Here is a 13,654-nt window from a genome sequence, read left to right as displayed (position 1 = left end):
GTATTGAGCTCAATGGATCGAAAAGAATATCATTCATAAAAAGGTATATTTTTTGTTTTTTTTTTCCATGAGAGTTAAACATTTTTTATATATTTCAAAATAGTTTTTAAAGAAGTTAAAATCGGGGGGACATTTTTTGCATTCTTTGTTTTTGTGTATGAAGAACATTATACTTCCGGAACGCAGTTCGGCGCGTGGCCGGGCCTTGACCAATCAAAAGCGCGCAGAGGACGGCGTACGTCATGACGCAAGTGCGCGCGGGAACTTCAGTTCCCAAACATCCGTTCGTCGGGAAGCTAGAAGGTAAGACGCGACCGAAGGCGTTGTCAAGACACAAAATCGTCGGTATTTGGTTAGAAATGTTTTAAGTACGTGTCAGAGATAAAGATTATATGTTTTATGGAGTTCCTCCCTTGTCGCAGAGATGGTGTTAGCCGCAGGTTAATGTCCGTCAGAATGCGATGGTCGAAGGAGTAAGCTAGCTAGCTCGCTCGCAACTCCTGCTTCCCGGCATGGCTTCTTTAGCGCATTGATACTTAATATACATAAAATATATTTAATATAAACCCTTGCGAACAATTTATTGAGTCGTTATATGATGGATTCGACCGCAACTGACGACTTCAAACTTCACAACTGTTGGTAATTTACTGGCAACGTCTCAGTCGTGGTGCGTTCACGGACCGGAACGCAGTAACGGCCAAGACTTTTTCAAAGAAATATGACCATTTTAGCAATTAAATGTTTTCATTCTTATTTTTTTTCGCCTAACCTTACACCGATCACATTTGTGCTCTTAGATAAACGTTTTGTCGTAAATTCAGGGCGTGAATGTCTCTCAAATTACAGTAGGAGCGAATTCCAACATTGCACCGCCCGTTTAAAATTGTGCTAAATCAAGTAAAAATTAGAAATAAAGTTGGCTTGAGATCATGATTTGATGCCATAGATGTTAGAAAACATATTTTTAAATTTTTTTTTTTTTTTTAATTTTTTTTATTTTTGTTCCAGGCAGCTGAATTGCCGAACAGGCCGTCGAGGTAAATTTGGATTCAAAGATTCAAGACTTTTATTGTCATTAATGTCATCACAATAATGCAATGAAATTTAGAGATAGCAGCTCTTCTGTTCAGTGGAGGCAAAAACAGAAAAAAAATAATAAGAAGAAGAAGCAGGACATTGCACAATAGCAGCATCTCTGGGTTAGAGATATTAGACAGAAAAAAAATATTTAAAAAGATATCAATAGAAAAATATGTAGGAAGAAAACAGTAAAAAGTCAAAAGTGGATCAAAACTATGGACTGAACAAAAGTTTTGAAAAAAAATCAATAAAATGATATGCATACCAAGAATGCACCAAAAATTATAATAATTCATTGTTAGATCATTTATTTTTGCATGATGTGTCGAGCAACAATCCGCTCTTCTTCAGATGCTGAACAAATATATTCAACATGTTCCTCAAAATGTCATGCTAAAGTTCGATCTCTACTCTTATGTGAAATAATATCTGATAATTAATTATTATAAATTTGTGGGAGCAGTTTTGGCGTGCAGATTTTTTTCTAAACTTTTGTTCAGCTTTTATGAGATTTTCCAAACACACACACACCCTCCCAACGGTGTGTGTGTGTGTGTGTGTGTGTTCCCTGCCTTCCTCATCCTCTTTTTTCCCCCCTGGGTGTCAAACACAGATCATGGCAATGAGGAGCGAGGCCAGGGCGGAGGTGGAGGTGGAGGAGGAGGAGAACTTCGGGCCCCAGCCCCTGAGCAGACTGGAGGTCTGTATCCTGGTGAAAATTTCAATTTATTTTAATGCGGATTGTCAGTTTTTTGTAAGGGTGTGTTGAAGGGTGAGAAAGCGGAGGTTCAGGCCGGGACGAGTGAGTTCAGTGCCGATGCTTGGACGTCTCTGCCCGCAGCAATGTGGCGTCGGCGCCGGCGATATCAAGAAGCTGGAGGATGCGGGTTTCCACACCATCGAGGCGGTGGCCTACGCCCCCAAGAAGGAGCTGCTCGGCATCAAGGGCATCAGCGAGGCCAAAGCCGACAAGATCCTGGTGAGGACCTCTCTGCCGTTCGCTCGGAACACACAAGTATGGGGTTCCAGGTTGACGGACAGAAATGATGTGCCACGGATTAGGAGATTATTTCAGGTAACATTGTCCCAAAATGTGAGCTATTTGGCCGACCCAGCCTGCTCCGAGAGCTGGAAAATGTACCTTTTACCGTGGAGGGACGCGTCCTGGTCCCTCTCATGATCCCCGGCAGTCTGTGAACCGGCGACAGCGCCACCTACTGGCCACCCACGCTGTGGAAAAACAAAAGTAGCTCACTCTCTGTCAAGACTTTGAATCATCAAGAACGTTTTAGCGTTTTTAGAGACCAAGCATTCGTGTCCGTTTAAATCTTGAGGAAATGCGAGCTAACTCACCGCAGAGACAAAACAACGGACCTCCAATGTCTCCTCCCTCAGACGGAAGCCGCCAAGCTGGTGCCCATGGGCTTCACCACGGCGACCGAGTTCCACCAGCGGAGGGCTGAAATCATCCAGGTCTCCACGGGCTCCAAGGAGCTGGACAAGCTGCTGCAGGGTCGGTCCGGGTCGGTCCGGGTCGGTCCGGGGGGGTCCGGGTCGGTCCGGGGGGGTCCGCCGTCCGAGCGCCGCCGACGAAGGCGAATGCTAGCGGGGTGTTTCTGTGACGCTGCAGGCGGGATCGAGACGGGCTCCATCACAGAGATGTTCGGGGAGTTTCGGACGGGGAAGACTCAGCTCTGCCACACGCTGGCCGTCACCTGCCAGGTAAGAGATGTGTGAGAGTGTGTGTGTGTTGGTCAGATCTGAACGGGCGTGAGGTTTCACAACACACTCCGACTGTTAACCCCTCCGCTTCGGAGGAGGGACTGAACTCATCCCATAAGTCTGAGCGGTAAAACTTGACTCCGGAGTTGAATTCGTTCCGCGACTGAGCTCGTAGCTCAATGTCGCTCGTTCGTCAAATTAAATTTCCCCGTTTAAACGAACCGAAACGTTCCAGGGCCCGTTTGTTGCCTGTTGCCATAACGGGGTCCGACGCTCAGAAGTCAAGGCTCCACGGTATTGATAAACAATCACACGGTGGATTCTCTTTGTGGCTGACGGACTCCCCGCTCTTCATCCAGCCACCCTCTTCTGGATGAGCACCTTGTGACGTCACGTTCTCCCGTGTTGTCCTCTCACAGCTGCCCATCGACCAGGGGGGCGGGGAAGGCAAAGCCATGTACATCGACACGGAGGGGACCTTCAGGCCGGAGCGGCTGCTGGCTGTGGCTGAGAGGTGGGCGGATCGTCCGTCTTTGAATTCGCCCTTGGCTAAGCTCCGCCCCCTCTTTGTTCACCGTGGCTAAGTCCGACAAGCCGCCTGAGCCGTCACGCTTTCACCGCCTGTCATGGAAATCCGAGGGGATTACATCAAATTAGATTAAACATTAAATCTGACCTCGCAATCCAGACCCTGGCCACGTTAGCTCCGCTGGCTACCATCGCCGCTAATGCTAGCAGTAGCCAGAGAGACAAACGATAGCCCTCTAGCCACAGCGTCACGTTTCTTGACGGTTAAAGTCCCAATTCGCTCCGGAGGCGGCGTGTTGAAGTGTGTCTGCGTGTCACCAGGTACGGGCTGGTGGGCAGCGACGTCCTGGATAACGTGGCCTACGCCCGCGCCTTCAACACCGACCACCAGACGCAGCTGCTCTACCAGGCCTCCGCCATGATGGCCGAGTCCAGGTCGGTTTGCCAACCGGCGCGGCCGCACGGCTCCTTGTACCGTTTCTATTCTTGTTTAACGACTTCCCCTGCTCGTGTGTGTGTGTGTGTGTGTGTGTGTGTGTGTGTCAGGTACGCCCTCTTGATCGTGGACAGCGCCACCGCCCTCTACAGGACCGACTACTCCGGGCGAGGGGAGCTGTCGGCCCGGCAGGGACACTTGGGCCGCTTCCTGCGGATGCTGCTGCGCCTGGCGGACGAGGTGGCCGTCTTAACTCGGGTCGTTTCCTCTTCGCGTTGATGTGAAACTGATAATGCAGAACCTCCCCATCTCCCCCCCTGAACAGTTTGGCGTCGCCGTGGTGATCACCAACCAGGTCGTGGCGCAGGTGGACGGGGCGGCCATGTTTTCCGCAGATCCCAAGAAGCCGATCGGCGGCAACATCCTGGCTCACGCCTCCACCACGCGGTGAGTGATCGGGGGTCGGTCTTTGCGCCCGGGCCGCGTTTCTTCCTCCAGGGTTTGGTTTTAAGCGCCGACTCCATGCAGGCTCTACCTGAGGAAAGGCCGGGGAGAAACCCGGATCTGCAAGATCTACGACTCGCCCTGCCTCCCCGAGGCCGAGGCCATGTTCGCCATCAACGCCGACGGTGTCGGCGACGCCAAAGACTAAAGCGACGGCGGGCGGCGCTCCTGACGACCATCGCGGCCGCCGTCTTTTTCCCCCGGCCGCGGACCACCTGGGTGCGGTTTGCGGGTCCGACCCTCAGATCCACCGGTACACGGAGAAACTGACCGCGCTCACACCCGACCGCCCGATGAAGGTCTCATGCGGAGGAGATCTGGGACTGAACCAGAACCAGGGGACGGTCTTGGGTGAGCAGAACATCCCGGCGGCTCCGTGTCCCTCTGACTGTGGATTCATTTCAATCCTCGAAGCTCTTTTTCTCTTCCCGAATCCCCCGGGATTACGTTTTTCTCCTTCACTTAAAATGCCGTCGTCGGACTTTTGGAAGCCGAGAACATCCGGATCCTTCCAGGCGGACGGTCGTGATTTGCTTCGCCGTCGCTGGAAGGAGGGACCGCATCGTCTCCAGCTCCAACCAGAGAGAGATATGTATTAGTACTAGAATATTTGAATTGTTAGTAAAATAGATAACTCCCCTCCCCCTCCCCTCTTGAAGAGTTGACTAATCTGAACAGTCTTTTATTTTGGAGTGAAAGCCTTCAGAAGGAGCTTCTTTTGAAAAGATCCTCTGGTTTCCCGTCGCCATGTTTTGACCACGATCATGTCGCCCGGGTCGCCGCCGACCTCCACGTCTGCGTCCGAAGCTCGGAGCAACCCGGGTTCTCTCAGCTTCTTCTCACCACCCTTCACTTTTCTGTTGCGCCGTCTGGGAGTGTGAGACTTATTCATTAAATTTATTTTATTGTTAAGCAGATTGTGTGTGCGCTTTGAATCCTGAAGAGGTGTGTGTTTCGGAGCAGCCGGTCGGACTCGGAAACACGCACGGAGCCGATCGCAGAGCGGCGACCGGCCGTGACGGCGGTTTTCAAACGACCTTGAAGGCGCCGCGCTTTCTCAGAACCTGCAGACTCGGCGGGAATTCCGCCGGCAACCATCTTCAGGTTCCGCAGGGAAGGTGGAGGTCTGCAGGTCCGAGGTGGGAGGAAACCCTGAAGACAGCGGTGAGTCTACATCCACATTTGGCTTTTTGTAGGTTTCCTTCAATTCAAAAGAAAGTCAACAATGAAGGATTTTATCAGGTTTTAATGCATCTTGTCAAAGTCAACATTAAACTGCATCAATAGAATGATATCTTTGTCCATTAACATGAGCAATGACCAGTGAAATTAAACATTTATATATATTAAAAAATAATAATTTACGGTTACTGTCCTCCATGGATGCTGGACTTGAATATTTACACACACACAAAAAAAAACCCTGTAAATTCATAAAGTTAAAGAGCAGCAAAGGGGGGGGTGAAATCAAGTGTAACGGTTTCAGTGACACACAATAGAAAGATAAAATCCACCAAACTCTCAAAAGTCAACAAAAGTACAGATAGATGGGCTTCTGCGAGCTTCTGGGGCCGAACGTCCGTCCACGTCTGCTTTCAGACCAGGAACTGTCAGCTCACAGTGAAGGGCGACTGAGTGACTGGCGGCCTGAACGGCCAATCAGCAGAGAGTCAGAGGCTCCGGGAGGCGAGGAGGCGGAGCTCGGCCTCCAGATCGGCGTCCTCTTCGTCCTGGGAGGAAACAAAAGGGAGATTTTTAGATTTAAACACAAAAAGAACCCGGAGACGCTTTGTTTTCCTCTGAAGTCTCACGTCGTCGCTCGGCATCTTCAGCGCCAGCTCCGCCCAGTTGGTCGCCTCGGAGACGTTCCCCAGCTCCATGTGACACTGACACACACACACACACACACAGAGGTCAGAATGCAGGTGTGTGTTGGTTGTTTTAGTCAAGTCAGGATTGTATGATTCGCAGTAAATGCACGGCAAGATATTTTTTCACATTTCAGGAGGCAGGTCCTGAGGATGTCCACTTATGGCTTTGCTTTGGGAGCGTTCGCACCTTTGCGATGTAGAGTCTGACGGTCCTGGACGAGCCTCCGCTCAGCTCCTCCGCCTGGAGAGAAGACACACGTTTTTAAATCCCTTTTTTTTTTTTTTTTTTTTGTATCTGAGAGACGGTCGGCAGGAGCGAAGCTCTCCACCTTCAGGAAGTTGTCCAGGGCGTCGTGCAGCGTGGAGTTGGGTGGGGTCTGATAGAGAGCCGCCGCGGTCTTCTTCTCCAGCCAGTCCAGGGTGGCTACCTACACACACACACACACACACACACATTGATGTCCAAGTCATACATCCCATCATTTATCTTCTCCTTTGGGCTTTTCCCTTCAGCAGTCTCCATCTAACCCTATTCTGTGCATCCTCTCAGGACGTCTGTCCATCTTCTCTCCGGTCTTCCTCTAGACTTCCAATTCCAGCATCCGTCTTGAAAAATAATCACCCTTCCTCCTCCGTCCATGACCCAACCATCTCTGACCTTCTCTCCAAAACATCTCACATGTGGCGTCCCTCTTCTACACTCTAAGCTGTCTTGGAATCCTCCACCTTCTTGATGTGGCCTCACTGTTCTTGCTGCCACTGACCTTCATCCCTCCTTTCCAGAGCAAACCTCCACCTCTCTAGATGTTCCTCCACCTGTTCCCTGCTCTCACGACCGATGTACATCCCATCATTTGTACGCTCTGTATGGCGGTCGCCGTGGTCCTCACCTGGTAGCACCACCTGCCCAGCAGGTAGAAGCAGGTGGAGTCTCCGTCCTGGAGGGCGAGGGCTCGGTCCAGGTGCTCCTGCGGGGAGAGCGGAGGCACTTCCTGTCAAGGAGCCGGACGCGACCTTCTGAAATGGCAAGCCCCGCCCCCTTCAGGTACCTTCAGGACTTGGCTGCTCTTCACCTTGCCGTGGGTGCTGTCGTGCTGCGAGGACAGTCCTGACAGCAAGGCGAACCTGCGCACGGAGAGCACGGGTTAGTCCCGCGGCGGAGGGATACGGAGGCCGGCGATCCGCGGCGCCTCACCATTTGTGACACTCTGCGCTCAGGCCGTTCTTCCTCAAGGCGAGCTCCGCCTCCTCGCGACCTGAAGCACACACACAAACACACACACACACACACACGGAGACGTTTAGCCGAAGCTAAGCAGAAGAAGCAGAAACTCCTGGACGTTCGCCGCCGTCACCCTGCTGCGCCAGACTCCTCCTCTTCTGCCGGTCGTCCGTCGACTTGTACGCGTCGCTGAACGCCCGAGCCAGTCGCCATAGAAACTCCCTCCTGTCTCCGTACTGGGGAAACACCGGGAGTCAGTCGTCCCTCCTCGCCCTCGGTTGGAAACCCCGATAGCAAACAGCGAGTGTGTGTCGTCCTCACCTCTGCTCTGTTCTCCAGCAGCAGCTGCAGACCTTCTTCCTTCAGCTGGCCGTTCCCGTGGTGGAGGATGTCGCTCTGGGCCAGGAGCAGGGCCAGCTCCCCGCTGGGAACCTCCATCACCATCTCCGTCACCCCTCTTCCTCCCACCTCCGGCCTCCTGTCCTCCTCCTCCTCCTCCGCCTCCCCCTCGTCCTGGGAGTCGTCCTGGCGCAGGGTGAGGACGGTCGCGCAGCTCTTGTCCTCGTCCTCCTCCGACTCCTGCCCGGCTTCGCCCGCCGCCTCCCGCTCCCCCTCCTCGCGGTCGGTGTCGCGGTCGGTGTAGTCCGACTCGGCGTAGGCGGTGGAGTACCTGTTCGAGTTCCCCAACAGAAGGTCAGCGACCTCCGGGTGGCACAGATGATGCTAATTGATGATTCACTTCAGATGTCTGACCCACCCCCCCTCGCTGGTCTCCTCGAAGGTGCTGGCCGCGCCCTGGCTGGCGGTGAAGTAGACGGAGCTGGAGCAGGTGGAGTCCGTCCGCTCCCTGGGGGCAACGTGGCGCCGCCGACGCACACGCTGGCTGTCCTCCACGCCCTTCCTGATGGAGACAGGACACACACACACACAGGTTGGGGTGTGTGTGAAATATGTGGCTGGCAGAACCATGTAAAATATTGATATGAAATATGTGTGTGTTTCCTTCCGGCGGCATCTCACTTGACGTCCTGGATGATCTGCACGGCGATGTCCTTCAGCCCCCCCCTGAGCTCGGCCACCTCGGAGCGCAGCGAGTCCACGCAGCTCAGCACCTGGTCCAGCTGGTTCCGGAGTTCGCGCTGTTGCTCCGGCGACAGGCCCTGCACCGCCGCCTCCACCGCCGCCAGGGCCTGCTGCTGGGCCTCCACCTCTGCAGGAGCACAGAGGGCGTGAGACTGGATGTTATCAATGAATTGATGAACCGGTTTTCCATTTTGCATCCTAATTCATCGTGTTTAACGGTGTCTGAAATCCACTGCAGAGATGAATCGAATTATCTCTGCAATTCAATAGGTTAAAAAAAGCATGAAAATACGACATTTGCAGCACCAGCGTGGCAAGAATGGAAATGCAGATTTAATTTTACTGCCATGTAGTGGTGAGGAAATGGGAGCAGAATTCGAGTTATGCAATGCACGAAAACAAAAACCACTTTCACTTTCTGTTTCCTGCAACGTGAGAGGGAACCAGGCTCATTCCTGGAATCCCCTCGTTCTCTGGTTCCTGTGGAGATACGGAGAAAGGCCAGACATCTCCCAGCGGGATAAATAATCGATCGCGTTAATGATTTATTAACGAACAGCGGTGTCTTATTTATTCTAAAAAGCTGACGTTGAATACACCGTGACGTCACCCCCCAGCTACTGCGCCTGCGCAATGGGGGTTCGACCCACCTCGGTCCTCCGGCGTCTCCCGCGGCAGCGACGCTCCGTCGGGTCCGTCGAAGAGCCGCCGTGCGGGCCGGGCTTCCAGCGGCGGCCCGCGGGCTCTTCTCCGTGTCAGCTCCCGGTAGATGATGAGCGCGATCAAACCCAGACCGGCCGTGGCGCCGACGGCGAGCCCGATCAGCCCGCCGCGGCCGAGCGGCGCGCTCATGTCTCCGGCTGGGTGTGTGTGTGTCAACGCCGCCCGGCGGGCATCACCGGGCGGATGCTAGCGCGTTAGCACGATGCTACCTAGCTAACGAATCACACCGGATGGGAGCTTGCTGTTTTTGTCGTTGATTTAAAATCGTCAGTCCGTCCTCGCCGCGGTGTACCGGCCGTTGGTTCTCGGTGGGAGCTCCGGTCCGGTCACGGAAGGGCAGCTGTCAGGGATCCCCGGCGCCGCGGATGAAGGACGGGAGGCTCGGCAGCTTCACCGCCGCCGCCGCCGTCGTCATGGGGAGGGGAGGGGCGGGGCGACGAGCGCGTGGGCGCTGCGGCTTCCGGTGTTGGGTTTCAAAACAAACCTTTCTTTTTTTTTAGTTTTAAAAACCTTTAATGAATTTAAGTTTATTTAAGTTTTTTTAAGAATTTAAGTTTAAACAAGCAAGGCTAAATTTAATCGTACATTAATGACATTTGACAAGCATGAGGAAACATAAATCACAATCAGTTAACTATGAGAAAACGAGTAGATACGTTTGAGAAAACAAAAAAAGGAATCGCAATGGGGATACAATGGGTATTAAACGCAATGAATATCATTCATAAAACTGTATATATAGTTTTTTTTCCATAAGTTTCATTTTTTTTATATAATTCAAAAATCGTTTTTAAGGAAGGTTAAACCGTGGGTTTCAAAATAAAACGCGCGAGGCAGCTCGGGCGGCGACCATTGGTTGGCTGTTACCGTCATCTGCTGGTCGCGTGTGGTACAAAAAAAAGAATGCGGAAGTGAATTTTCTTTTGTAGTTTTTTTTAAAACATAAACAAACACCCCGTGCGGTTTTCTGTGCAAATATTTCAAAACCTCTATTTCCAAACACATTCAGATTTTTTAAAATATTTTAATGTGTCAATCAAAGAATTTGTTGAAAACACTTTCTATTCTAATCTTTTAATGTCAACACATGATAATCTGCTTTATTTTTATTTTTTCTAAATATCATCACTGCAGAATTGCTGGAGAGGTTTTCGTTGGAAACAAAGAAAACACTGTGTTTTCCCCTGAACAAACAGACCATTCTCTCAAAATGCAGAGAAGGCGCTGAAAAGGGGGGGAGGGATGATTCCGGGAACAGATAGAAGGATAAAAAGGAGACAATGTTTATTGAAGTGTTCTTTTTTAAAATGTTATTCTTTTCCTTACTGAGATAATCGGTGATATTTTAGATTTTTTTTTCTTGGGGAACCTCTGATGGTCTTGATCGGTCTTTAAGCAGGAAAATATTTCATCCTCATTTTAGATGTTAATTGTGTCAAGCTTGGCAAAAGTGTAATAAGTTGTTATTTAATATATAACTTGCTAGTTTTCTGTATGGAAACCAAACATCCACTCACTTTGCCTGTAACTCTAGCTTCGACCGCCAGGCGCCGTCATCGAACCGCCTGTGATGAAAGTCCTCCAAACCAACTTTTCTTTCTTCAAAAGATTTTCAAGTGTAAACCTCTGCATCGTCGAGAAGCACCTTAATCCCACCAATTCAGGTCTCCTCGTGTTTAGATGGGCTTTCTTGAGGTCTTTGAAAAGGTGTGCTGACAGTGGTAAAGCAAACGAACACACACTTTTGGAAATATTTACACCAGAAATGTGACACTGATCTGATTTCCTGGGGATCGTTTGAACCATTTTCTGTATTTTCTTAATCAAATAACAGAGAACTGCTCTTTCACATTTAGTCAGCTGAGCTATTTAAGGCCTTTTTTATGGGGGTGGGTCACATGTTTTCATTTATTTCAGAGGAGCTGTGGCTTATTTCTAGAATTGATTCTTGACTGTTGTGCTAAATGTACGTCGGCCAGGCGGCTAATTTCGTTTAATTCCTCTTTCAGCGAGTAGAATACACCAGGAACAGGTGTTCCCCTGGTTGTCCCCTGGACGCCCTGATCCCCACCACCACCGTGCCCCAGATTCAGCTGGGTGTGGCCTCCTGCAAGAGAAACCTGCCGCTCCATGTTCCCTCTAAGCGTTGCCAAGAAACTCTGTTCACAGCGGCAGTTCTCAGGCTGGCAGAACCATGTAAACACATATGAAGTTGAGATAGTATGTAACTGTGTGTGTGTGTGTGTGTGTTTGAATAAATATAGGTTATTGCCAGGTTCTCCTGCCATTGAATGAGTGGCCCCTGTGATTGACAGCTGACCCCTGGGTTAAGCCCCGCCTCCTGCACCCGGTTTATGAACTGGCCCCCTCCTCGCCTGACGCCCTGGAGACACATGAGTTTCCGTGACGACAGGAGGACAACCCATTTTACACTTTATGCATCTGCAATTTCATGCCGTTTACTCCCAAAAGGTACTCTAATTGTGCAGATCTTTCTTTTTTCTTGAAGCGAACGGTGGAGGATCATCTCCTGCACCTCGGGAGAATCACCTGGGTGAACCCGGGTTGAAAGTTAACTCGAGGCATGCCGACCGACCGGTCCGCCGTTTGAACGAAGCTCAGGAACCGCCGGAGGACACGAGCAGCTCGACCCCTGGGGCGCGGTCTACTTTTCTTTGTTTGCTTAAAACCGCACACCGGTTTCCTGCTCATGAAACAAAGGTGTGGAAAAAAAATCAGCACAACAAGAGTGCTCCAACATTAAAGATAGTTTATTTTACATGGAGTTAAGAAAATTTATTACGGCGTGACGTTTCGAGCAAAAATCCGCTCTTCTTCAGATGTTTACCAAATGATAACAATTTTTTTGAATCAGTTTTCTGCTCACTCACATGCACTTCCGAATCCTTACTGATCTATATTTTTATACTGGATTCTGTTACATTATTGTTTACGTCTCGGTCTGATGACCTGGACAGTAAGCCTTATTTTAATATAAATTTTATTTATTTTCTTCTTTCATTTCAAAGTATTCACACACTGACAAAGGATTCTGATGAACTGATAAATTTAAATTGATAAAATAATGATGATATAAATGATTGATTTTATTTTTATTCATTTAATTAAACGTTTGTTTTGTGTTAAGGTTCTTTTCACTTCCGGGGGTCACGCACGCGAGCTCCAGTTCGAGGCGGGTTCTAGTTCCGGTCCCGGTCCCGGTCCCGGTCCCGGTCCTGGTCCTGGCCCCGCCCCCGGGGTTTTCCCCGCCCCCTTCTCCCTCCCGGTGCTTATAAAGAAGCGAGCAGCGTCGCGGCCGCCGCAGGAGCGAGTCTGCCGCGCCATGGAGGAGGAGGGTCGTGAAGGACGATTTGGACCGACTGAGTCTGCGCAGGCCGGACGGAACCGGAACCGGAAATGAGTCGGGACGCGACAGGTAGGTGACAAAACTGCACCGCGTGCGCGTCTGGTTACCTGTGGAAACTTTTCTTTTCGTCCTTCCAAGCCTCGGAAGGGCTGGAGGGAAGTTCTTCTCCTCCTTCTTCTTCTTCTTCCTCTTCACCTTCTTGTTCTTCACCTCCATCACCCGCAGAGCTCAGGGAGTCTGCGCAGGAGCGCGCGCCCGCCCCCGCCCCGGCGTTGCCCGCGGGTCACGTGCTCAGCTCCGGAGCCGTCCTGTTCCCCGGTAACACGCGCGCACACCCGCACCCTAACTTCCGGCGAAGAACCGGAAGCGGAAGTCACTTTAATTAAGTCGTCTAATTGACAAGTTGCATTTATTGTTGTTGTGTTTTTTGTTTTGTTTTTTTTATCAATTCAAGATGAAGCATTTATTTATTATTTTTACATTTTTATTTATTTCATGTCCCCCCATCACACACACACACACACACACACACACACACACACACACACACGCCGTCCAGGTGCCTTCGACCAGCATGGCTGCCCTCTGGTTGTGTTCCCGGCGGACGCTCAGGCTCGTCTCCCCGAGGAGCTCAGCAAGGCCGAGGTGGTGGACTTCATCAGCTACTTCCTGTACCTGCACAGGTGTGTGTGTGTGTGTGAGAAGGATGTAACAGGTGTGTGTACATGAAGACATTACAGACTGACGTGTGCATAATTTAGATGCAATGGTGTGTGTGTGTGTGTGCAAGAGAGGAAAAGAGTGTTATTGGGTCCTGTGAGGACAATGTAACAGGCAGGTGTGTGTGAGTTGGAGAAAGCTTATGTAATGGGGTCGTGTGTGTGTGTGTGTGTGTGTGTGTGTGTGTGTGTGTGTGTGTGTGTGTGTGTGTGTGTGTGTGTGTGTGTGTGTGAAGAAAAGTATATGTAATGGGATTGTGTGTGTGGGCGGTGTAAGAGGAAAGTGTGTGTGTGAATGCGTGTGAAGACGATGTAACAGGCAGGTGTGTGTGTGTGTGTGTTCGTGAGAGGGTATTACAAGGGTCGGTGTGTATGTGTGAGAAATTTGTAACATTT

At 50.7% G+C, this 13,654-nt stretch overlaps 2 protein-coding genes across 3 annotated transcripts; one reads left to right on the top strand and one right to left on the bottom strand.

The window, feature by feature from the left end:
* The first annotated feature begins 289 nt into the window (after positions 1–289).
* rad51 (RAD51 recombinase) lies at positions 290–5,185 on the top strand. Of its 2 annotated transcripts, XM_086143357.1 has the most exons (11): positions 290–303; positions 1,012–1,040; positions 1,697–1,783; positions 1,925–2,062; positions 2,479–2,596; positions 2,714–2,805; positions 3,225–3,319; positions 3,655–3,768; positions 3,880–4,009; positions 4,095–4,216; positions 4,298–5,185. In XM_086143357.1, exons 3-11 carry the CDS (start codon positions 1,700–1,702, stop codon positions 4,419–4,421), a joined length of 1,017 nt encoding a protein of 338 aa, XP_085999483.1. In that variant the 5' UTR covers positions 290–303; positions 1,012–1,040; positions 1,697–1,699; the 3' UTR covers positions 4,422–5,185. The 2 variants fall into 2 exon arrangements, with proteins under 2 accessions (XP_085999483.1, XP_085999482.1); XM_086143356.1 differs by lacking the exons at positions 290–303; positions 1,012–1,040 and having other exon boundaries at positions 1,122–1,783.
* A 319-nt stretch (positions 5,186–5,504) lies between these two features.
* rmdn3 (regulator of microtubule dynamics 3) lies at positions 5,505–9,590 on the bottom strand. Its single transcript, XM_086143298.1, has 12 exons — positions 9,100–9,590; positions 8,387–8,576; positions 8,124–8,267; positions 7,688–8,036; positions 7,500–7,602; positions 7,340–7,400; positions 7,194–7,269; positions 7,035–7,112; positions 6,474–6,572; positions 6,332–6,385; positions 6,085–6,159; positions 5,505–6,003 (listed from the first exon to the last, which is right to left on the bottom strand). The coding sequence occupies exons 1-12, from the start codon at positions 9,299–9,301 to the stop codon at positions 5,944–5,946; spliced, it is 1,491 nt and encodes a 496-aa protein (XP_085999424.1). The 5' UTR covers positions 9,302–9,590; the 3' UTR covers positions 5,505–5,943.
* Positions 9,591–13,654: the final 4,064 nt, after the last annotated feature.

This window comes from Fistularia commersonii, chromosome 36 (genome assembly GCF_037954325.1).
Source record: "Fistularia commersonii isolate RoL2024-O1a breed Wild chromosome 36, RoL_Fcom_v1.0, whole genome shotgun sequence".
Taxonomy (NCBI): domain Eukaryota; kingdom Metazoa; phylum Chordata; class Actinopteri; order Syngnathiformes; family Fistulariidae; genus Fistularia; species Fistularia commersonii.
This window is presented reverse-complemented; position numbering and strand designations above follow the sequence as displayed.